A 24,320-nucleotide genomic window follows, 5' to 3' on the forward strand; every position below is an offset into this window, starting at 1 on the left:
TCATCTGTTACGGGAATCACTGATATTACTGGATAGATTGGGGCGTTTAGAAGGTCTGTCGATGCTCAAGCCCGTATCATACATCTCCCTCCTTTTAGATAAGGATGAAGGACCGGAAGGTACATTTGATGTTCGTTGATTGGTAAGAATTCCGACTGAAGGCGTGACCACATCTGTACTATCCTTACCATTTTCGCCATCGTTTGTCCAATCAACTTGAAATGTTGTGCCATCAACGATCTGAGTATCCTTATCGCCTTTAAGAGAAAGTGAGTATAAAACACCCGACTCTGTATTCAATCGAATTTCCACGAGACCCTTCTTCACAGGGAAAATTGAATGAACTTCTGAAGAGCTTGGCATAATTATCACACCTTTTTGACTTTGAGGGTAATATAAGGACGTCTTGCCATTACAGGAAGAAAGACCCGAAATCGTGATTCTGGCGGTATTCGATAGGGCTGCGTCGGTTTCGGAAGACATTGTAGGTGAACGTATGTATGTATTGGATATTCGGTCAGGTGAATTTTGCTATATTGTAGAGCTTGGCTCAAATGGACGGCAATGTATTACGTGGTAAGACGGCGATCTGAATATGGTTGCGCAGTATTCATATAGATATATATTTGAACATGAATGAGTATGCATAGAAAGAAGGCTAAAATCGAGCTTTCTAAATTGTTGAAAGGAGGGTCGACACCACAAATTGTTCAGAAGCATTGCGAGGAAGAATGCCGTACAGTATCAATAACATGAAAGGTGAAGGCTAATCTTACTGCCCGTTGCAGGCTTCGAATCGGAGATCTTCTGCCCTTATACTGTGATATCGATACGTACAGCCTAATAGGAACGCTATGCTTTTCTGACTTAATCGAGCGCTCAATCAACCTAATCAAAGTGAATCCCCGGTGAATGTATAATGATATACAGTAGCAATTATACAAGTAGATGAGGATCGCGTCCTCATGAATGATTACATTGCCGACAGATTAGTATGCTGTCAGATTCCCAACCTGAAAGTTTACCTCAAGGATTTTCTAGATATGCATTACCATCCATATGGTTTATTCTCACCCACTGATAAGCTATCGACGCCAAATATATCCATAGGACCACACTCTAGGTCACTTCATCCAGAGTCCCAATGCGAGCGATTCCATCTGTTCTTCCAAAGTCCTAGCAGGTTGTGTGAGGATAGTTTCTATCTCGGTGATGTTGTCACCCCTGCCCGTTGATGGAGGTTTTACAGTCTGCATCTCAGCCGCTTTACCTTCATCTGAATGTTTACCCGTTGATTGGATTTCACTTGCTTCATTCTCAAGCGAGATGGCAGGACTAGTTGATCTGGATGTCACAGGAGTTAACATCTGAGAGACAGCTTCGGTCATGCCGTCATTGGACTCTAGACTAAAGTTATATCTACCAATGATCTGAGAAGGATTGTCGCTGGTCAAATGATATGTGTTGATTCCTGAGTTAGGCTCTGGCAAGTATGAAACGATCTGAACATCATGCCCTTTCGAAGATAGAGAGATCGAATAATTTCTCCAACTATTCGGAATTCCAAGTTTGGCATTGATACGTTTAGGTTCATCATAAACCCTCTTGTGGTTTTTCTTGTAGCCCACATTATCGTATACATTTAAAACTACTGTATCGGATATTGTTGTATCTTTCTCTGTAGAGGGGCTCAAGTCTTCCTCTGATGGTAGTGCCGGTTGTATTGGGGTCGACCCCTCTAACATGGTGAGATATATACGACTGGTATGGTAGAAATCGCTTGCGATTCCGAAGAAGATGGGAGTCACTGATGTACAAAGTTTAATTCGAGCAGTAATCGGCCTTTTCCCTGATATAGACTGCTCAAGAGTAGATGTTTTTCTTATTTGTCGAAGCAAGCCTTCTTTCCACGAAGGACACAACTAGAAGGGTGTGATGATAGAAGACCACTGGAGCTTGAAATTCTTCACGACGATGACCTGCTCCAGGAACGTCATTGAGATACTGTACGCCCCTTTCGCAGGCTTTTTCCCTTCCTTACATCCAAAGCTCCACACCGCTCAAGATCCAGACACTCTCGCGCTGGTAGTCTGCTATCTAATCAAACATTCCTTTGGACTCTATTGACGTGAACATATATTTGTGAAAGAGATCGATTAAGCGTTCCTCTATACCTGAGAAGACGTGTGGCTACGCAGAAATGCACTCACTATTCAAGCTTTCTCGAACAAAAGAAAATTTTGAATTTGATTGAAAGGAAGGCCTCTCCAGGTCTTGATCTACGGGCTCGAAGTGTAATATGAGTGGTCTTCCTTGATATCTTAGATATTCTCTCGTGCGTCATCATAATCCACGCTTCCTTTTACACCACCTTTGTGCTTCTGTTGCCTGTTTGTTGCTAGTAGATAATCACTTTTATGCATTCATGAGACATAATACTATGTGTATCAGGCCAGTCAGAGATGCATAAAGTACACCTGACGAACTACTAAGTCACAAGACAGAATAGTTCTGACTTTTCAAGCAAGACATGGAGAAGGAATGAACATGACGACAAGCGGCACGTTGAAGGAGAATGAGAGCTAAGCTAGATATACGTCAACACTAGATGTAAAACGCCAAGTAGTTTAGTTGATTCTCCTTGATAGACTGATCATTTATAAGCGCGATCGAATCTGCTTGAGACGGGCGTAATCTTGGCTGCAAGGTGGACTCTCTGAGACCGAAGGATCTCCTGATCTTTCGACGGTGATATCATAATTGTCATGCTCCCAAACCCTTCCAGGTCTCAAAAACGTTTGACCGAAATTTTGGGGCTTCTTCCACTGGATCCGGACGTGATCGTCGAAGGATACGAATGAGCATCCAGAGGGAGCATGATGATAAGCAGAATCAGATAGACGGGGGACCGCAAAACATGTGGACACAGCTGATCCTGGAGAAGATCTATCGATTACAGTAGCTTTAAATAATGATTGATGGTTGGAACTGACAGATGACATGTCAATGTGACAGTATAGTAATCTCAAAGGTTGTTGACGAAATACGATATGGTCAATCGATGCGATGGAGTACACTGACGGGTCGTTATACAGTATCGTGTAGAACAATTACATTGGATCAGGGGGAGAAATCAGGGGTATTTATATGCGAATCGACTGTACCAAGCTACCAGTATTTCAGTGCACAAAGAGAATGATGTAATTTCTTTTCCTTCCCACCCGTCGAAACCTTTGAAGGGAAATAAAGCCTTTGTTGTTTCAACTGGACAGGGGGAAGCTGACGATACTTCTATCTGATGTGGCTGACGTATATCGTACAAAGGGAGGAGATAAGTTGACACAATGGTCTACACCTATACTGCTTCGCTTCTATCTTGTGAGGAAGTAAAACCGATGAGACAGGAGATGTACCTACATATATTCATGCAAGACCATGACATATCACTATTACTGAATTCAAGGACCTTGATCACCAGATCCCATCGATCGACTGCGAGGCTCACTCATGTTCATCATGACGTTTATGACATCATATACTATATATGTCAACGTCGTTTGTTTCCAAGCTCGTCCTGCCTTAGAGTCTCGTGCACCTTGCTTTGAAAATGAAATGCTATCTGAATCGTTGCTAAAGCAATACCAACGGGTGTTTCTGACATAAATGAGTTCATTTCAATCCGTCATAGCCAACCGATTACTGAACGCAAAGGCCAGTTTAAACTAGACTGGTGACCCTTGTATGTTCGGTATTCGCCTTACTCCAAGGCGACGAAGAGTCTTCACCTGAAGTGGGAGCGGTAGTAGTATTACCTTGTATTGAAGGTACATCCCATTTTTCGATCGAGATATCATAATCCTTGTACTTCCAAGATTTTCCAGGTTTTAAGATTTCAGTGTGAGATTTTCCATCATCGACATACCCGACTGTGACATACTGTATGTGTCGGTGGCAGTGAAAGAACATCCAGATGCCTTATGAGGGTGACCGGGATTGGGGATATGAGGAACTGGAATACTGAATTGGACGGATGATCCGCTCGAAGATCTTCTGGCTAGCGTCACTTTGAATAAGGAATGTTCATCAGAAGTGGCAGATGACATGGTACAGGTGTTGCTATTATGATAGGTGACATAAATGGAAAAAAGTGTGATATGTAAGACAGGAAATTATAAGGGAGCTCAAGTAGGCTTGGAAGAAAGCGATCAAAAGGAGTAGGATGTAAACATATAGTGAAGGAGCTAAAGGTTGTGCTGCAACGAAGCAGATAACCTGAGCTGTAGACCGCAGTCAACACATCGAAGGCTTCGAGAGAATACTTTCATCAATAAATGCAATCACTGGTGCGCTCTGAGGATATGTTACGTTCCTTTGGTGGTATCTTGACTCTCATCCAATGAAGTGGAATGTCTGGAAGACTGCTCAACTCTCACTGCATTCTTCCGGTGTCACTGCATTGAGGAAGGCGTAGTATTCTATCGCCAGCAGATTGTACGATCATCATGGATGGCCTTCTTTGTTTCCATCCTCTTCATGCTTAGTCCGCCACTGTCTACTTGGTATTTTAAGGAATATGAAATGCCACGTTGAATGATTTATCCATTAATTCCGATAATTCCCGAGTGCATGTGTCATTTTTATAACCAGCCACCCTTTTCATTACAAATCAACAACATACACATACCGCGACTGTCTTTACTTGATCTTCTCAACATCTTCTCTTTGATCGTTCTTCTTTGATTCACAACATATAAAAGTATCATACTTGATTCTTGCCACCCATCTTCATCTCAACAACAACAACAACAACAACAACAACAACAACAACAACAACAACAACAACAACAACAAAACCATTCTGACAAATCTTCTTCGAATAAAAAAGCAATACAGACTTCCATTTAAACTTGTCACTCAACGTTACATAACATCCAGGAATTCGATTATTAATCTATCCGCAATGTCTTCCTCTTCATCTTCTACACCGAACAAGTCAACTTCGGCTTCACCCACGATCACACCTTTGCACGATCCCAAACATCAAGCAAAGGTCATTCAGCCTGTAAAACCTCTGGGTACAGCTAATCGTAAGTCACATTCCGCTCAGCGGTCATCAGGAGTGGAAGTAAACAGTGGACGGATATAGACATGGGCCCCCGGCGGGATGACAGCGGAGAGGTGGCATAAAGAAGGATAGGGATGCGGAAGCTAGCACAGGTTCAGTAGTTGGGCTATGGAGAGGAGTCATATCTCGGTCTGGCATAGTAGTAGTTTGTTGAGGGCAACGAGGACTATGCGGGGACTGGATGAATGGGATCAGAATCAAGGGATACCGAGGTTAGGGCAAACAGCAGCACTGGTTGCAGCCGAAATAGGAATACAAACTTGACTGACCAATAGCTAACATTATCGAATACTATCAGCCAACCAAGTCGTACCCGGACAAATGACGGCTGCTTCAGCTGCTGGATTAGGTCAAAAGGCTTTATTAGCCAAACGATTCGCTAAAGCCAAGTGAGTTGACCATTCTAGCCTCATGTCATGCTCGCTCTGCGTGCATCGTATATTTGCTGCCCCTTTAATCGTGTTGACTGACACTCACGCTCACTTCCCATAGCAAACCTACGATATCACCAACGGATCAACTGCAATCACCTTGTACAGCTAAATTGGCGGGTGCTAAACAGCGTCATTTCGTAAAGTGAGCTTCGATTTTTCTCAAAGACTCACATACGAAGTGTAAGCTGACATCCTCGCTTTAGGGCCAAACCAGCTTCTTTAGCTCAATCCTTTGTTGCGATCAGAGAATCGTCAAGTGCCGCTTCATCAGGTGCAAATACCAAGACTGATTTCTAATTCACTTGCCATGTATCTAGCCCGGTTTCCTTTTGCTTCGTTTGTATGTAAGTCATACCTTCCCTTATAGCCAAATTGGTTCGTCATAGCTCATATTCTTTTGCTTATCTTATTTAGGATAGTTTGAATTGATTATTCTATGATTTTACGATTGATTCGTTTCTTGCTCTTTCCCTTTAATCGAGGATTTTTCAAGCCTTTGAGAAGATGAATTTACTTGTTTCTTTTTATGCTTTGTGTTTATATACGATTCATGCATGATTGTACACGATTCTTCAGATGGCAAGCAGAATGATCACCATCAACTAGGATTCAAGATACTCTCAATCATGGGCAATCACACGTGATGCGATGATACGACCTTGTTTGATAACCATGAAAGTGCATTTACTGATCTGTCTACTTCTGATTATCTATATTTGCTAGTAGCCTCTCCCTCTACATCTAGTTTCTATACGTCAAGGCATAAATACGACCATCTGCCAACTGATCCTTACCATTGCACTTTGATTGCTTAAAAAGTGTCTTTAATGAATTTAGCGACGACGTTATATCCATCAGCGTAAGCATCGGTAGCTTTACCACCGGAAAGCTAATATGGCATTCACCCAAGTCAGCCATCCATAGCTTTCATCTGAAAGCAGTGTAATAGAACTATAGCGCAGATGGGATGATTGCAGTTTTATTCGTCACTCACATCACCACGAGCAGCCATCCATCCATGGGGCATATCTGAATAATGCTTCAAGAAGTTTTTGCCTGGATTTTTCTGATCTACCGATTTGATGATAGCGCTCATCTATCAGAAATTTGGTATAGGTTATTGATCAGTCTCGCATCAGAAATAAACATAAAAAAGGGCACGACCGAAGAAAGACGTTTGGGAAGTGAAGAGATATACTCACAACTTCCATATCTTCACCGCCTGAGGGGAGTAGGAGAAGGGGGACATTGATGTTTTCAGCATCTTCTGGAGCTGCGAATCTGATTGAAAGACGATATTCATCAGCGTCCGTACGCTTCTTTCCAATGCAGAAGAGTGAGACCTCTACTTACGATGGAGAAGTACCAATGATAGCATCTACACCAGCATTCTTATTGGATCCAGCAACGACTTTATATCCCCAACAGCATCCTACAGCGGCTACTTTTTCGAATGTACCAGGTTCTCTGATCGATTGAACGAATTTAGCAAGAGGTTCGTATTGAGTTGAGATAGCACCTGGGAATGCGGAGAAGAACTTTGCTCTTTTTTCTTCACCTCTGCAAAAGACGTGAACAGCATTTCATATCAGCATCCGATTTTGCGAGGTATACGATCGCGAAAGAACGATTGTGAATATGATAGGTCACCCAACAACTTACCCAGGTGCAAACATCGCTCCATCAGCATATTTGCCGAGTAAGAAGTCAGGTAATAAGACTCTGTATCCTTGAGAAGCAAGTAAATCGGCACCTATTTGATTCACAGTTACATTCGAGCAAAATCAGTTATTTTCCCTATCGAGACCAGAGATGTCTCTGCACTAACCCTGCGTGGCCTGAGGACTGAAACCAAAGATATCATATACGATCACGACGGCGATTTTGGCGTCTTCGGGACCGACAGCGTAAGTCTTCAAATCACCAATAGTGGTGTAAGTTCCCTTAGCTGTGTATTCAGCTTGAACGGGAGGGAGTCTGCAACAATCTATATCGTGTTGATTCTGTCAGTAGAATCCTTGAGCAACTAGGTGAGGCAGTAGATCCATTGAATCATTAATTGAATGTGAACGTACCACCGGACATTTTGTGTATACTTTTGCGGGTCTGCGAGAACACTAGAGATGACTCGAAGGAGGATACTGATCGATGACAAAGTTGTCCTATTTGGTTGCTCGTTTATATATTTGTAGATTGTATATGCTCGAGATTGTAACTACGCTTACTTAAACATCATATTCGGACCTCGGCGATTGTAGATGAAACGAAAGCGACCTCCACTTTGCAATTTTGATACATCGTAGATTACTGACGGCCCCCGGAGCACGTGTGACCCACGCGACCACCATATGTAAAAGTCGCTGAAACTCCTTATCGCCGAGGCTCCTATATTCTCGGAAGAGATCCGATGAACATAGAGAAGCATCGGCCGATGTAGATCACTGGAATTTCGGCCGCCATCTCATTTTAGCAGGAATATCGGTGATGACCGTCAAAATCGATCGATTATCTTAAAATAACCGCATTTCTATTTGCGCATCTCCAAATCCTCATTAAGGAGGATTTTTGGCCGTCATCCAGCTTCTGACGGGTGGTGATGTCGTTAATCGAGCAAAATCATTTCTTGTGTTCATGATGAAATTCGCATTTTCAGAACAACAAAGCCAACTGATCATACATCGCCGACCCCGAGCTTCCCGCATTGGAAGAACACAAAACGTTTAGCTACAAAGCTTTTGTCATTCTTTCAGAAACAATACTGCTCGCCACGCATTTTACCAACGAAAACGAAATCTTTGCCAGTTAAAAATCAATCAATAAGAAGTAGAGGAAAGAGAGCCTGTAGCAGGAAGTTACCTCCGCATAGTGTGCCTCTGCTCATACGCGAAAAAGAACCTCAGATAACAGATACACACCAAAAATATCCAGATAAGGGAGATGGCAGGAGAGGAATCGACATCCGCAACAACATCCGAGAATGTCTCTCTATCACGAAGTCCAACGCGTGTTGGAGATGAATCAGGACATATGACGCAATCAGAGACCCGACTATCTACCAGAGTCCAACATAGCTTGGCAAACAAGGATGAAACACACAATGCGGCTGGAGTACCTAGCGACCCCCCTCCAGCTGCCCCCGCACCCTTCCCTCCCTTACGAGCAACCACTACTACCAATTCTTCCAAGCCCTATTCAGCGTTCTCCAAATCTACAAAGATATTGATCGTCGTTCTTGGTGGACTGGCTGGAATATTCTCGCCTATATCATCAAATATATTCGTTCCTGCTATACCGGTTCTTGCGACGGCGTTCAATAAGACCGAAAGTGATATATCTCAAGCTGTCACAGTTTATTTAGTGTTCCAAGCTATAACACCCAGTATATTCGGTTCAATGTCAGATTCGTTCGGTAGAAGACCCGTTTACATCTCGACCTTGATACTTTATCTGGGTGCCAATATAGGATTAGCACTTTGTCCCACAAATGCTTATTGGCTACTACTGGTGATGAGGATACTGCAAGCTACAGGAGGGAGTGCAGTCATCTCAATAGGATATGGTGAGTCTCGTCAATTTTTTTTTGGTGGCAGAAACTTGAGAAGAATCCGAAAATCGACCGACCGGCGTTATTGATCCAAATCCATCATTTTCTTTTTTGCAGGATGCGTTACAGACGTCGCAGAACCTCGTGAAAGAGGCAAATATGCTGCTGCATTCCAAGCAGGTGCGATGGTTGGACCAGCGATAGGCCCGTTTTTGGGTGCAGTTCGTTGATTCCTTTCTCTATCGAAAAAGAAAGTTGCTGATATTCACTCGAAATATTCAGGTCCTCACTCAAACGTTGGGTTGGAGGAGTATTTTCTGGTTTTTAGCAATCGCCACAGGAGTAGTGTTAGTTCCGCTTATTTTGTGAGTCACTCGTGTCTGGTGGCGTTGCTCATCACGAACGTTCTTTGTCTGTTGAGCCTGGCGAATGACATGACCTGATATTGATATTGATCGGAATGTCAAATACAGATTTCTCCCTGAAACACTTCGATCACTAGTTGGTGATGGATCGATTCCACCTCCGGCACTCAGTGCATCACCCATGATTTTAATTCAGAGGCGTAAGATGGCTAAGAAACTAAGGGAAAGTGGTGAGGAAGGCGAAATTATCGAAAGGCCACCTAAGAAACCTGTAAGTCCCGCTGATTCCCCGGCTCATGAAACGTTCATTACACAGACAATAATAGCTGATAGATTTTGGTCTCATTCTCTTGTAGTATCAACCTCTATCAGCTTTCTTGATGTTATTGAGTCCTGAGATCATCTTGACGTTTGTTTTCGTTTCCCTACTTTACCTTGAATTCTACTCCATTCTGTGAGTAGCTTAGTTCGAAAGTTCCTGATTTTAGCGTGAAAAAATACTAAATGTGTGCCCGCGTAGAACGGTCTATTCGACTGCTTTGAAGAATACCTATGGACTGTCGGAATTGAAAATAGGTCTTTGTTATCTGTAAGTCATCAATAAATTGATATGTTTGGGAGGCGTCATCTACGGGCAATTGAATTGTTAGAAGCTGATCAAATTCTATTCCCGCCACAGACCATCAGGTGTAGGAACAATTTGCTCGGCACAATTAAATGGGAGACAAATCGATTATTACTTCCGCAAAGAAGAGAAAAGAGTTGGAGGGGATTATAGGAAGAAACCCAATGAATTCGATATTGAATATACGAGATTGAGGTGTATAGCTCCATTCACCGTGTAAGTTGTTATTTGACGTATCAGCCTCGGGAGAAAAAGTAGTCGGTATATCGAAGAGAAAAACTAGTACTGATCCTTGATTTTCTCGTTCGGCCTAGATTATTCTTGGTCTCTGTCACTGCGTTAGGATGGTGTTTGCAGGCTAAAGCTCCTTTACCAGCTACATTAGTCGTCAATTTTTTCATGGGTTTAGGTACGGGTACTATCGGTACTGGTGAGTGTATATCGACTCGTCTGCATCAAAGTCGATGCTTCGATTTGACAACAGTCAGAAGAGAGATTGCTGACGTTCGAATATTCTCATAGCAACGGTTTATGGTCAAGATGTGAAACCTGGAAAAGGAGGCGCAGTTTCCGCTTCTGTAAGCTATCCTCCAACATCCGAAAGTAGCACCAACATAAAACAGTACTGACATGAATTGCTCGTTTAGCTCAATTTGGTAAGATGTATATTCGGTGCTGTAGGAGTAGCAGTGATGTAAGTAGCCTGTGCTCAGGTGTATTTCGCGGATTGGAATTCCAACTGATCAACTTGTTATACACACCAATAGTCAAACGATATACAAAGCGATTGGTGCAGGATGGACTTTTGTCTTACTTTCCGGAATCTGTATATTGGGTATACCATTACCTATCATAGTAATAAAGAATGGTAAGAAATGGAGAGATAGAAGACACGCCAAACAAGCTGAAAAGGAAGTAGCTCAAAAAGAGAAGGAAGTAGTGAATAGAGCATAAAGCATTTATAGAGCTTAAAATTCTTGATTGGGAACTTCTGTATGATTGATTATACTTCATTGTACTTTGTTGATTGTACAGTTCTCGCGTTCATATTCGAGCTATAGTCATGTATAGCTATCCTTCTTGATGTACAGACGCTTACTGGTAAGAAGACGAGGGGATACTGCAGCGATGATGAGCATGGACTCGGGGGCTTCGAGTTGGAGGGATCCTGGCAACGAAGCTGCCGAAGGAGTGCAGAACAGAAGAGATGCAGGAGGGGACCGGAGTAAGCCGCATTCGGAGCATGGAGAAGACGACAACATAGTAGCGGTTGTATTTGTACCGAGAGCTCTTGTTTTACATTTTGATGATGTTGCTGCATACCATGCGATTATATTCACAAACAATCAAACGTTCTCGATCAATGGATGAAAGTATAAGTGGAACTTCTGACTACTCATAAATACACAGATGAGCAAACGAGAATAGCGAAAATGACTTCAACCTATTATGCAGTCCTGAACACAAGTCGCTCGAAATCAGACTGGTTTGCCCCTGTTTGGTTGATGATTCTGCTCGGTGAGGTTTCTATCCACACTGACACGTAGATGACAATCCGATCTGCAATGCATCGCCCTTGGTCGCATCATTATCCAGCGAAAGACGCCCACTCACTTTGTCCTTGACATCCTTCAAATCATAAGCTGTGCTGATCTCATAATACTCTCATCGCTGTACTGTCTATCTCCCTCCGGAGGATCCAAATAGTAAGCAGACCAGACTTACCCTGTCATACTTCGCGGATATATCTTCAGGTTGGACACTCGTTGATTCATGATTTATAGTAGGTAAAAGACCGTGCCAGAAGCTACAGCTTTGGTCTACGAGATAGCCTTTAGAGGTGTTTTTGGCTTGACAAAATTCCGTATGGACTCTAATGCTACCAAAGGTATTTTCACATTACACAATTGTACTTTCTTATTCAGTATGCTTATTAATCATATAACCATCTACTGGTTGGATAATGGGATTGGACAATTCATACCTTTGGCTGGATTCGTTTATCGTCAGGTGAGTGAACGATCCCTTATCGGTGTATGTGGAAATGGTGCTAAGTGACTGATGCACTTGGGTTCTGTCCGAGATAAGTTATCATAATAAAGAAAACCCATGTATCCATCACGAGGAACGAACGGTGGCCATCCTCTCCAATCCGTACAGCATCCTCCATGTAAAAAGAAGAACGGGAAGGGCTCTTTGATCCGGATGGAACTTGGTGTATGCATCTAAATAGATATATCATAAAATCATATAACTGGGATCAGGCAAGGTCCCGGTCATTTGTGTTTGCATTCAAGCTTCGGAATAAGCCGGCCATTTGTTGACAAACAACAAGATCACTCGGGTACCAACAACAAGATCACTCGGGTATCGATTGAGTATTCTTTCCAAGAACGACGACCAGAGAAAAATAAAATTGAAAGACTCTTCATGATCTTCGCACGACAGCCTACCATTTTATGATGATCACGACAAGAGTCACAACATTTCATCGATCAATAGAAGTGGGACAATCGAAATCAGAATGGGTTCCTCCTGTTTGGTTGATGATTCTTCTTGGTGAGTTGAATCATAAATTGGAAGTGTAGAATTCCAAGTATCATCCCCCTTTTTCTCATTAATGAGCTGATATTTGTGACTCTGGAGGAATAAGGCATACTGATAATTACATCGTACGCTTGCTTAATGATCAATTATCTAATTGGTAATACCATGCACCTCTTCATTCAAGCCAATCATGATTGTTGCGTTCTGTACAGCGTATATGCACCGTGGACATGTTAGCAACACACATCTGCATCACATGACACATAACATACAAAATTTCTAGCAAACAAAACACTTCAACGACATTATTTACGCCCCACAGACCGTCTTTCCACTGAACCCCTATTGACCTTTCAGTTTGACGTACTTTACCGTTGCTTGTAAGATTTACATGTTCTTTTGTTAAACACCAGTGAACAATCTATACACATCTGCAACTCCATATAAGCTTCCGCAGACGACTATGAGGTCTTCTTCCGCTTGCTGATGGAGTTGATCCAGTAAATCTCTCAATCCGTTTATACCTTGCCCACCAAACTTGACATTCCCTTGACCCACAATCGTACTTGCTACACGTGCAATTTCGTCCGATGGTGTAGACTTGATCCACGGCATTCCTTCAATTGGAGTACTAAATTCCATTGTAATTATCTCATCACCCTTTCTAAGTAAAGGTGTTAAAACACTTTCAATTGATTTCCCAGGTGAATTTGATAACGATACGATGAACTTCACTCGTGGTCTTGGTTTATCTCCGAAATTTAAGGAATCGATATATTGTCTTAATGTTTTTGCCGAATCAGAATTATGCGCTCCATCAACTAATATCGGTAAATTTCGGTATTCGATCCAGGAACATCGACCTGCCCATTCAGCTCTTCCAACTCCTGTTTGAACGACTTGATCTGTCAATCCACCTAATTTCGGTTGAATAGATCTTGCACGAGCGTCACTTCGAAGGACGTGCAGTATCGATATCGCCAGAGAGAGGTTATCAAGTTGATGTTGTCCCCCAAGGCTGAGTTCAGTAACAATCACTCGGCCCGATCGTTGCTTGGATGGCGATCCAGACAGGTCAGGTAATAGAGTTCTAACGAGTTTGGGAGCTGGACGCTGGAATGGTCGTAGTGACATTGGAGGAGTAGGTCTGGGTAATTCCTCGGACCTAGATGATTCGATGATTCGCGCATTCTTGTAGATTACGACGTGACGAGCAGCTAAAATTGCATCTTGATGAGCTTGAGGTGCGAGTACAAGTGTTCCACCATTTTGGACAATCTTGGATTTCTCTTCGGCAATCTCAACTATAGTACTACCAAGGAAGGAAGTATGGTCTAACCCGACAGCTGTTAATCCAGATATCACCTTGATATCATCAGGAATCACGTTGGTAGCATCCCTTGCGCCGCCCATCCCACATTCAATGATCATAATGTCTATCGAAGGCAGAATATTGTTGATTATCTGATAAGCTGCGGCAGTAGCAACTTCAAAGGTAGTCGCTTGTAGATTGTATTGGCGGTTCAAATTTTCAACAAGGGTGATAGCGTCCATATAAGCTTGTCGAGAAGGCGGTCGCCCATTGATGCGAATAGCATCTCTAGGTTCAAGCAAATGAGGCGAATTATATCTAGCGACATTCAATCCAGCCGCCATAAGGCAGGATTCGAGAATGGCTGAGACCGAGCCTTTGCCATTTGTGCCGGCCAAGTGGATGGCAGGGACAACTAACGGTCTGAGGGTGTTCATGAGGGCTTGCATCCTTTGAATACCGAGATCGATCTTACCCACCCCGTTCGTGGATGAAGTATTCGAGTTGGTGGGCAAGAGGGTGTGGTTGTGAGAACCCTGTTGCGAAGGAGTATAACCATTTGACGGAGGCGGATATGGATGCGACCCATTGATACGATGAGGAGCTGCATAACTTCTAATGTGTGCGGCATGGGGAGGAGGATGCATCTGATGTACCGGTGGTAGAACATGGTGCCCATTCGCCATGATCAAAGGAGGCGGTTGATCGGTCAAACTTGATCTTCTAGAAGTATCCATTGGCATGTGATGGTTTGGAAGATGATGGCTTCGCTCGTATGGAGGCAGTGGGCGACTGTACGGATCCCTGGAATCATAAGGCGCGATTTGGGCATGTAGTCCTGGAGGGGCGTAGGTCATTTGAGGCGGATAGTAATGACGTTGGACAATGGGCGGAACTGGATGAGGAACGGATCGCCCATTGACGAACGGGCTCGGTACGGAAGTTCTCATATACTGCAAAGGAGGTGGATAATTCTTTGGGATATAGCCGGCAGTACGAGGATCTTCGCACAAGAAGACTCGAGAAGGGACTTCGCTCTTTGGATTGAGCATCTGGTCAAGTCTCAGAGGAGCCGAGTGAGGTTGTGATATAGGAAGAAGGTGAGGGCGTGGAACGTTGAGGTCTCCATTGCGCACAGACGGGAGCACAGGTCTAGGGATAGCGGAAGGTGGTTGCTTTTGAGGATAGGTTGATCTATCTGCGACAGGTGTAGTACCGGTTGATCTGTTCTCTGATATTCTTCGAACATGGGTGTGGATCCGAGCTGGGAACAATCAGCTGAAACACGAGCCAAAGCGCAGGACAACGGATTTAGGCTTACCATATTCGTTCTCTGTCATCGTGGAAGCAGGTCTGAAGTCGATGTTAAACCAAGGGTAGACTGCGCTCTCTCTGATGACGCTGTGTTAGCTTTGAGACTCGGCAACATAACATGTAACCTTACCCGGCATTATCCTGAATAACAACCTCTTGCGTTTGTTCTCTAATTTCTAACAACGTGTATTCCAGCGAAGCTCCGCCTCTAACTTTGATCTTGATGCTCGAGCCAATAGGAACGGACATGACTTTCTGCTTGTAGTTATTCGCTTTTCTCTCTTCAAGTTGAGCTTTGTTCTCCTTTGGCGCAAAATACAATCAGCCTCGTCGATAGCATGTAATCGATTTCTCTCAACTTACAGGATTGTGCAAGGCACAGAGCAATTCAACCTTGATATCTTTAATCATTGGAATTGGGGCACCTTCCGGTAGCGGCTCTTCCCCTTCGGCAGGAAGAACAGGAATTTCGACTTCCCAGATCTTGAGTGAAGTAGCATCGTGATTCTTAGCGCAAGATACGTGGTATGCTCGTGGGCATTTGCCCTATTGACACATGATCAATACAACTCAGGGATTCGATAATGAAAGAGTGAGATAACACACCTTGGTGCATTGTATTTTAGCTCCTGACTTTGCGACTCGGTTATCTTGACAAGCACCACATTTCTGTGAAGTTACCTTTTTGTTAGCCTTGTTTCTACGGGAAGCTGTTCGGATTCGGTAGAGCTTACCAATTTCCACCTAGCCTGTTCTATATTTTCCAGGCCTACGACGTATGTGAGTAGCTTCCCATCGAGTTCTCTGTCTTCAATACCTATACCGGGCATCGCTAACGCGCACTGATGATGAATTTGAATACTCTTCGTTCGAGGCTTCCATATATTTTTTATCGTATCGGTTGGCTCAAACACCGGGAGTAGACCTTCGAGTTCGAGGGAAGGACAGAAAAGACATGGGTAGACCGGGTTTCCTATGACAATTGCAGTTTCGAGTTTTGACTTTGAGGGTGAAAGATCAATGAATGATTTTGGTTTCTTCTTCCTCATCACCGCTACTTTTGCAGCATTGTGCACCTCTTCTTGATCCATATCTATGGTCTCATCTGCTTCGTCGCCAGCGATTGCAATTTCGCGTTTGACCCTTTTGCGCGGAGGTCCGGAAGGATCGATCACCCGTTTTCGTGGCTTTTTATTTTGCCTTTCCTCAGCGATTGCGTCAAGCAGCTCTTGTTGTCCATTGAGGCGTTTTTCTTCTTTTGCAATCATCTCGTCCACATCAATATGTACACTAGGGAAAGATATTGTCAGCCTGAGCATCAAGCGAACACAGTCATGATGACTTACCTATGCGTCACACACTGACATGACTTGGCTCGTCGGCCTAACTCCACCCAGCTCTCTAACGCAAAATTCACGCTCTCGGCACAATTAAATCCCATGTTGAAACCTGCGTGGTAGCCCCGAGGATATGTGATGACAAACTCGCCTTGATTGTGTAAAAGCATATTAACGTGGACTCCATCATCGGCCAATCGCTGAGGGGATACTGCGAACGATTTGTGTCGCAGGTACTGGTCACAGTTCCTGGATTCCTCCGGGAAGTATCCTGGAAAGCGAGTACGGTAAAATGAGCGTCGGTTCAGCGTGACAGCTGAGACACAGGGGTGAAAATGCTGAACATACCTGTGAGAACACGCTCAAACTTTTCTGCTTGCAGCTGGGGGACAGCGTACCAATACTTGGGAGCGCCGAAGTGGATATAGTTGATAGAGAAAAGATCCATCTGAATGCATTGTCAGTTGAATGTTGGGGACTGATTGGTACCTGAGTTGTAACTGAAAACTTACATCTTCTACATGCCAAGCAAAAGAAGCACCCCACATTCCAAAATACAGATATGGTGCATTGACACCTGGTAAATGTTTGAGATCCCACCTATTCAGGAGGTTAGGTAGATGGGCAACGTTCCAAGGGGTCTTCTCGTCAACAAATAGAGATCCTGGTGTTGCGATGCAATTGTCGGATCGTCAACACTACGGTAGCTATAAAGCGAAAGGTTTGACTCACCCTCCATATCAGCACCGTACCAACTGGGTTCTCCTAATCCCAAATTTTTCCATAACTGCCTTTCCAATGCAGCACATGCTTCAACAGTATAATCTTCTGGACGTGTATCAGGTGGTAGCCAATCTTCTGAAGGTTTAAAGGTCTTGTACCATGGATCGATTGCCTTCGACTCGTCGTCGGCTTCTGGGGTAGTAGGATTTGTTGGCTCAGGTGAGGAATGAGTTGAGGTACTCGAATGATCCAGAGGCGGGACATTAGATGTTGGATCGCCTGTATCAACGTCTTCGGTTTGCTCCTTCTCATTCGATTCTCCATCATCATTCACTTGACCCTCTTCTTTGGCTGAAGCAGCAGCTTGTCTTTCTGCTTTCCTTTCAGCAGCTTTCTTCTTCTTTTCTCTCTTTTCCTCCTTTTCCTTTTTGATCTCCGCATTTCTCCTCGCTCGCCATTCTATAGCTTCTTTAGAATCTCTATTCAATGTTTTACCCATATCTTTAGGTCCGGGTCCAGCGAACTTCTTGTCCTTACACTTGTTGAACCATTCCTTTACCGACAATGGCCTGTTTTTGTTTTTAGGTACATTGGCTATCCTGAACAAACCCGAAGACCCGAATATGTTTTGCTGTATTGGAACTCTGATCGTTTGAGTGGATAAAGTAGCTTTTGAAATGGGAGGAACAGCTGCGGTCCATTCTTCGGGTGGAACGATCTTGACTATACCAGAATACTGTCCCCATTCAGTGGTTGCCGTCGCATAAGCTTCGAAGTCCTATATAGACAGTTTAGCTGCATTTTCTGGGGTGTAAATGTATGGATGAAATACTGTGATGACTTACTTGAAACTCTTCCATCGTAGGTTTGAAAACCGGTATACCTCTAAGCGCATGAGGATCATCGTGAGGAGATAATGATCCATCTCCTATCTTTGGGATTCCGCGAGTGACCCCAGCTTGGTTGGGGTGATTAGTAGTTTGGTAGCTAGAAAACGACATTCAGCTTACCGCAAATCTCGTTCAAGCATGATTTGCCTTGATGTACTCACAAGTGATCTGGCTGTATGTATTTTCGCTCTTCCTTTTCCTTTGTTTCCTCTTTTACCTCCACTTTCGGTACAGAGTCACCAGGTTCGTCGAGATGAACATCGGAAGTTCGGGTGCGTCTACGGGTGGACGGACCTGCTTCTGGCTGTGGTGTAGTGATGGAGCTGGTCTTATCGGTCTTTGGAGGTGTGGTTGGCAAAGGCTGGGATGAACCTGAATAGGGACGAGATGAGATATCGACGATGATCTGATCGCCTATTTCGGTCGACATTTTCCGACGCGTTACAATGGTCGTCAAAGCGGTATTGATTACAAGGATATAGCTTTTATGTTGACATCTACTGTCATGCTCCTTGGCATTCGAAGAGTACGAAAGGTATGTGAGCTACAGTGATTTTGTACAGCTTCGAACAGTGGAAGCAGAGAAGGACGCATGGGATATGAAGCAGGAGATAATATTCGTTGCTTTGGGTATGCGAATAATGCAGTTAGGGCGGCAAAACGAAAACACAAATAGTGGAGTCGCAATCCCCCTCAAAAAATATTACGTAAATGGCAAACACGTGAATCCCATATGGCAGAAATCATCGAGTGAGTTGTGGCAGAAGTTCAGGTTTGGTGAATTGATTCGCTTGGACCCAGATTGTTTTGAGGAATCATTTTACCCTTGTATTGCGTGGTGATATAAAACGATGGAAATCTCAAGGCTGATGGGATGGAAATATGCTCTCCGATGAATCTTCTTCTTTCGTTATATCTCAACACACAGTCTCAATCTTACCTGACATCGTTGGAATGGTGCTCAGAAACTTTGTGGGAAAGCGGCTCGTTCCCCGACCCCTTGAACACAGCTTGCGCTATGCCTCGTCAGTGCTGAATCCGTGCATCAAGTCAAGTTACTCCCAAAGACTCATACCCACGGACGATTCACATCAACAGCTGTAACACAACTTATCCATACAGTCCATACAGAAGACAATCAAGCTAACCCATATCAACAAAACGGTTTGCTTATAGAAGATTCACTCGCAAATGCCCCCGCGCCAAGCATCACGTTACGGCCATATCAAGAAGAGGCGATCCAAGCATGTGTCGAAGCTCTTGACTCGGGACTTAATAGGATCGGTGTTTCCCTTCCAGTTGGTAGTGGGAAAACGACTATTTTCACATGTCTAATCCCTGCCATCATTAGTCGACAAGCACGGTACCCTTCGATCACTGACGAGGACAGCGATGCACCGCTCATACGAAACAAAAGAGGAAAGACACTAATAATGTTGGATGGGATCAATTTGGCTGATCAAGCTGAAGCATCTGTGAGGAGAATATTAGGAGATGATTGGTCGGTGGAAGTGGCACAAGGTCATAGAAAAGCAAGTGGACAAGCTGATATGTGAGTTTGTCCACCTTTTGTGCAGTGTATAGAACACACTGCTGAGGGTCAATATAGAACAATAGCAACCGTCCAAAGTCTCAAAACTCCCTCCACACTGGCCAGATTCGATCCTACAGAATTCAGTCTGGTGATTGTTGATGAAGCCCATCATGCGATATCTGCCAGCTACCTTAAAGTTCTTCATTACTTCAATCAATCAATACATGAACCATCTCATACAGAGTCAATTTCAGAAAAGTGCAAATCGGTCAAAGTGCCCATCGTAGGTTTCACAGCTACCTTTGAACGATACGACAAAGTCGCACTCGGTCATGTCTTTGAAGATATAGTGTTTAGTCGAGACGTGAAATATATGCTCGATAACGGATGGCTGTCACACCCTAAGCCCATTAAGGTAGAAGCTTTCCTAGATTTGAGCACCGTGAAGAAAGGTAACAAAGATTATCAAATCAAAGGCCTAGCAAACAAAGTGAACATGCAAAACGTGAATGACTTGGTGGTGAGAAGCTGGCTTGAAAAATGTTGTGAGTTGACTATCCTGTTCCTCTCTTTTCATTTCATGGTACTTGAGTACAGTGCCTCTCACCCTAAACTAAGATTGGCGCAATCAGTGGAGGCTGACCTTGGCTTTTTCTCTTTATCACATTCTCAGCTGATCGACGTTCAACTTTATGCTTCTGTGTGAATCTGGAGCATGTCGCGGATCTTACTGAGGCATTCGTCACAGCGGGTATCGACGCTAGATATGTGTCTGGGAAGACGGAGCGTAATGAACTAAAGAGCATCACGGATGCTTTTAGAAGAGGAGATTTTCCGGTTTTAATTAATTGTGAAATCTTCACTGAAGGCACTGATATCCCCGAAGTGAGTCTGGCGTAGCCAATGACGAAATGTCACACGGAGCTTAGCATCACGCTGATACTTTGATCTGTTTCAGATTGATTGTATCCTACTTGCTCGTCCCACGAAAAGTAAACCCCTTCTTATCCAAATGGTAAGATGACACAGTGTCCCCTTGAAATGTAGGTCTGGCGAAGAACTCGACTGACTGGGAAGCTTGATCTCGTACTATAGGTGGGCAGAGGGCTCCGGCTTTCCCCTAAGACGAATAAACAGGATTGTATCGTCTTGAAACTGGTAGACATACTTTCGGACTGGGGAGATTTAGACGTCGAGCCAACTCTATTGGGACAAGCTCTCCCTGAGAAAAGTGGTATACCCAGTCTAGGTAGTGGGGGGCAGCATGAATCTGGTACGTCAGTTGGCCACAGGTTGAGAATCAAGTCGGACCTGATGCCATACTGTATGTACTAACCTACATCGTACACAGCAACAGAATATCAAAAAGATACCGAACATTCCGCAGACAGCTACAGTGTCACATATTCGGAGGAGACAGGTGATGTGACGTCGCCGACGACGACGATCAGTCCAGCTACAGCGCTATATATCTCAGATAATGCTTGGGTTAGGTGTAGTGACCATCGATATGTGTTATCAGTGTTGGGTGAGTACAAGGTCGTATACCTTCAGTATACACAGAGTCATGTTTGTTTACCCATATCCTTCTAGGAGAGGGATTTATCGTCCTTGAATCCTCTATGGATAATGATAGCGGTGATACGGCTTGGCATATATCTTATTTCATCAATTCTAATGGTGAAAAACTTGATCCAAAAGGTCAACTGGATCGAATAAAGACGGTCGGTAGTGTAGGGAACATTGAAGCAGCTTTCAAGTCAGGAGACGAAACAGCTCAAGAGATGTTTACACCAGAAATCCAAAGACAGTAAGTTCTGACAAACTGCACTTTGTTACTCTGTCAACGATGTATCACAAAACGTAGGAGATTGGGGGAGAATGGGCACTTATCCCTGCAAACTTTCATGTAGTATAACGAAGTATGCGGCATGGAGATCAAGATCAGCTGCCTTCTCTGCCGTCAAGTATTATCTGGACTTGAAGGGGATCGACACACGAGGTAAAACAGAACAAGAATTGAGAAATACTGTAATCGACATTCAGGGGAAGCCGACTGAAATTGGCTCACTCACCGTTGGAGAACTGGGGAATCTTATCTGTGAAATCAGGTATTCAGACTCTGTGAGTTTAACACGCTTATGATCGCCGATCAGCAAGAAGGTACGCTCATATTTGTTGACATATGTGTGAACTTGGACCATCTCATGTGCAGGATCGTAAGAAGGCCAACCAATCAAATTCTCAGTGTAGAGGTGAGAACATGAACCAAGTACCTACCAGCTTACTATCATTGCGAGACGAATTCAATTATAGGCCTGGGGCTGAAGATAAGGACGTCACACGGTTTCATACTTAAAGAATATACCACATGTTACAAAAGGGATTTTTGAGAGACTGAAAGGCTGGTTCGGACTGGCTAAGTTTTGATCTTATACAAGACCTTGACAAGACCTTAGAGGAAGAGACGTCTCAAGCATGGCATCTGCTAACACCGTTACACATACGTTTTCAATTTACAAGTAGTATTTTCCTGATGACGATGATGCATGCTACTTGTCTATCTGCTATTCATGAGGTGATCTACTCTTCACCAACCTTTTGACTCTGTACAGCTCCGACATCTTCTCCATTGACTACAGCTTGCACGGTAGATTTACCGGGAAGGACCATGGTTGGCGGTAAGTGAGTGAGGGGAGGAAGGAGGGAAGCGACTGATTTTCTAGCATGTTGTTGGAGAACCATACTGCAATAAGCAAAATGAATCAGCAAAAATTATTAGTGATTTCATCATATGCAATCATACTTGGGTGGGATGGAGAAGACAGAAGAATGAACGGCTATACTTACTCCATGACAACAATAGCAGCCATAGTCTCGACGATGGGTACAGCTCTTGGTACTACACAAGGGTCATGTCTACCTTTAGCAGCTAAAACACCTGAAGATCCATCGTATCTTGCTGTGGGTTGTTCTTGAGCGATAGTAGCAGGAGGCTTGAATCCGACTCTGTATCGTTCATTGACATGAGAATCAGTTATGGGGATGGCCTAATTGCGATATACAAGGGGTGAATAAGGAGGAAGAGGTAGAGCACAGTACTAACCGGAAATAGATATCTTCACCATTCGAAATACCACCTTGGATACCACCGCTCCAATTGGTAGTTGTCCTCAATGTTTTCTCTCCTGTTCTGGGGTCAACACCTTCGGTGAAAGGATCATTATGTTGTGAGCCGGGGAAAGTAGTTCCTCTAATACCAGATCCAATTTCGAATGATTTGGTTGATGGAATAGATAGCATTGCATGTGCAAGTACAGCCTCAAGTTTATCGAATGCTGGTTCACCGAGTCCTGCAGGTGCATTTCGGATTACACAGGTGACTGATCCTCCGAGTGAATCATCTTTAGCCTTAGCCGCTCGAATGGCCTATGCGTTCATGATTTAGCAATTCGGTACACATTGTATAAATAAGGTCAAAGAAAGGTTTGACCAAAGAAAAGGGAGGAAGGGAGGCGGATAGTCAATCGATCACTTACTTCCTCCATTTTCTTACTAGTTTCTTTATGAGGACATCTAGTGATTTCTTTATCTACTTCTTCTCTTGAGACAGATTTGACCAAATCCATATATTCTTTACCCAATACTTCATCTTCTTCATCTTGGAAAGGTAATGTAACTTTACCTACACTAGCCACGAAAGCTACTATTTCCACACCGAAAGCTTCTTTGAGATATTTCTCTGCGATAGCACCTGCAGCTACTCTACCAATGGTTTCTCTTGCTGAAGCTCTTCCACCTCCCGAAGAAGCTTTTAATCCGTATTTAGCTAAATAGGTGTAATCGGCATGAGATGGTCGAGGGTATAAATCAGTCTCAGCGTAATCGTGTGGTCTTTGATCTTTGTTGTGAACAAGTAATCCAATTGGTGTACCGAGTGTAACTCCATGTTCTGTACCAGATTGAAGGTGAACAGTGTCAAATTCAGATCGCTGATTTTTTTTCCATCACTCTCATGAGCTATTACCCTCAAGTGTGATTGGAATGTTCGCTTACAGCTGTGGTGATATCACTTTGACCAGGTCTTCTTCTAGAGAGTTGAATTTGAATGTCTTCTTCAGTCAATCTAAGTCCCTATTACATAGATTCCTGTTTAGCTTAATTTTATATATTTCCATTAACAGGCTTGTGAAACTTACTGGAGGTACACCATCGACGATACAGCCAACGGATTTACAGTGCGATTCACCGTAAGTGTGTACCCGATAGTTGTTGCCGAAAGATGACATTTTTGGTGATTGTGATGATAGTTTAGAACGTGATTAGATGAAAACAGAAAGAAGAGGAAGAAGAAGAGGTATAACGAATGGATATTTCGGACGAGGTAGGATTTTTCTGAATTATCGATTATATCATCTAGTCGAAAGAAAAAAGTCATCGGTGAACCCCGTGCCTGATCAGTATACTACAGAGTATAACTTATAGCTACCAGAATATCGTCGATACCATCATACTCACATCCCATATCATCCATTCCTTGCGACTCCTTCGTTCATCCATATGTACATCG

The 24,320-nt window shown here is 43.6% G+C and overlaps 8 protein-coding genes across 8 annotated transcripts; 3 read left to right on the forward strand and 5 right to left on the reverse strand.

Moving 5' to 3' along the window:
- On the reverse strand, positions 1-483 carry IL334_002408 (uncharacterized protein; the record flags this gene model as incomplete). Its single annotated transcript, XM_062934154.1, has 1 exon — positions 1-483. One exon carries the CDS (start codon positions 481-483, stop codon positions 1-3), a length of 483 nt encoding a protein of 160 aa, XP_062790205.1.
- Positions 484-1,124: 641 nt separating this feature from the next.
- Positions 1,125-1,745, reverse strand: IL334_002409 (uncharacterized protein; the record flags this gene model as incomplete). The annotated part of the gene is made up of 1 exon (XM_062934155.1): positions 1,125-1,745. The coding sequence occupies one exon, from the start codon at positions 1,743-1,745 to the stop codon at positions 1,125-1,127; it is 621 nt and encodes a 206-aa protein (XP_062790206.1).
- A 3,215-nt stretch (positions 1,746-4,960) lies between these two features.
- IL334_002410 (uncharacterized protein) lies at positions 4,961-5,856 on the forward strand (the record flags this gene model as incomplete). The annotated part of the gene is made up of 4 exons (XM_062934156.1): positions 4,961-5,087; positions 5,424-5,514; positions 5,618-5,701; positions 5,763-5,856. 4 exons carry the CDS (start codon positions 4,961-4,963, stop codon positions 5,854-5,856), a joined length of 396 nt encoding a protein of 131 aa, XP_062790207.1.
- Positions 5,857-6,370: 514 nt separating this feature from the next.
- Positions 6,371-7,644, reverse strand: IL334_002411 (uncharacterized protein; the record flags this gene model as incomplete). The annotated part of the gene is made up of 7 exons (XM_062934157.1): positions 6,371-6,448; positions 6,554-6,655; positions 6,762-6,840; positions 6,913-7,119; positions 7,222-7,312; positions 7,388-7,546; positions 7,635-7,644. 7 exons carry the CDS (start codon positions 7,642-7,644, stop codon positions 6,371-6,373), a joined length of 726 nt encoding a protein of 241 aa, XP_062790208.1.
- An 852-nt stretch (positions 7,645-8,496) lies between these two features.
- Positions 8,497-11,047, forward strand: IL334_002412 (uncharacterized protein; the record flags this gene model as incomplete). The annotated part of the gene is made up of 11 exons (XM_062934158.1): positions 8,497-9,118; positions 9,221-9,324; positions 9,386-9,468; positions 9,577-9,739; positions 9,825-9,922; positions 9,989-10,057; positions 10,148-10,309; positions 10,408-10,523; positions 10,616-10,671; positions 10,741-10,787; positions 10,861-11,047. 11 exons carry the CDS (start codon positions 8,497-8,499, stop codon positions 11,045-11,047), a joined length of 1,707 nt encoding a protein of 568 aa, XP_062790209.1.
- Positions 11,048-13,042: 1,995 nt separating this feature from the next.
- Positions 13,043-18,646, reverse strand: IL334_002413 (uncharacterized protein; the record flags this gene model as incomplete). Its single annotated transcript, XM_062934159.1, has 12 exons — positions 13,043-15,216; positions 15,274-15,344; positions 15,397-15,569; positions 15,630-15,812; positions 15,873-15,935; positions 16,001-16,556; positions 16,613-16,874; positions 16,952-17,051; positions 17,116-17,267; positions 17,336-18,104; positions 18,172-18,313; positions 18,378-18,646. 12 exons carry the CDS (start codon positions 18,644-18,646, stop codon positions 13,043-13,045), a joined length of 4,914 nt encoding a protein of 1,637 aa, XP_062790210.1.
- Positions 18,647-19,234: 588 nt separating this feature from the next.
- Positions 19,235-22,109, forward strand: IL334_002414 (uncharacterized protein; the record flags this gene model as incomplete). The annotated part of the gene is made up of 10 exons (XM_062934160.1): positions 19,235-19,241; positions 19,339-19,768; positions 19,826-20,295; positions 20,424-20,635; positions 20,709-20,765; positions 20,846-21,023; positions 21,102-21,278; positions 21,344-21,560; positions 21,664-21,874; positions 21,966-22,109. The coding sequence occupies 10 exons, from the start codon at positions 19,235-19,237 to the stop codon at positions 22,107-22,109; spliced, it is 2,103 nt and encodes a 700-aa protein (XP_062790211.1).
- Positions 22,110-22,333: 224 nt separating this feature from the next.
- Positions 22,334-24,039, reverse strand: IL334_002415 (chorismate synthase; the record flags this gene model as incomplete). The annotated part of the gene is made up of 6 exons (XM_062934161.1): positions 22,334-22,496; positions 22,601-22,759; positions 22,857-23,179; positions 23,290-23,742; positions 23,807-23,884; positions 23,950-24,039. 6 exons carry the CDS (start codon positions 24,037-24,039, stop codon positions 22,334-22,336), a joined length of 1,266 nt encoding a protein of 421 aa, XP_062790212.1.
- Positions 24,040-24,320: the final 281 nt, after the last annotated feature.

Source organism: Kwoniella shivajii, chromosome 3, assembly GCF_035658355.1.
Source record: "Kwoniella shivajii chromosome 3, complete sequence".
In the NCBI taxonomy this organism is placed as follows: Eukaryota; Fungi; Basidiomycota; class Tremellomycetes; order Tremellales; family Cryptococcaceae; genus Kwoniella; species Kwoniella shivajii.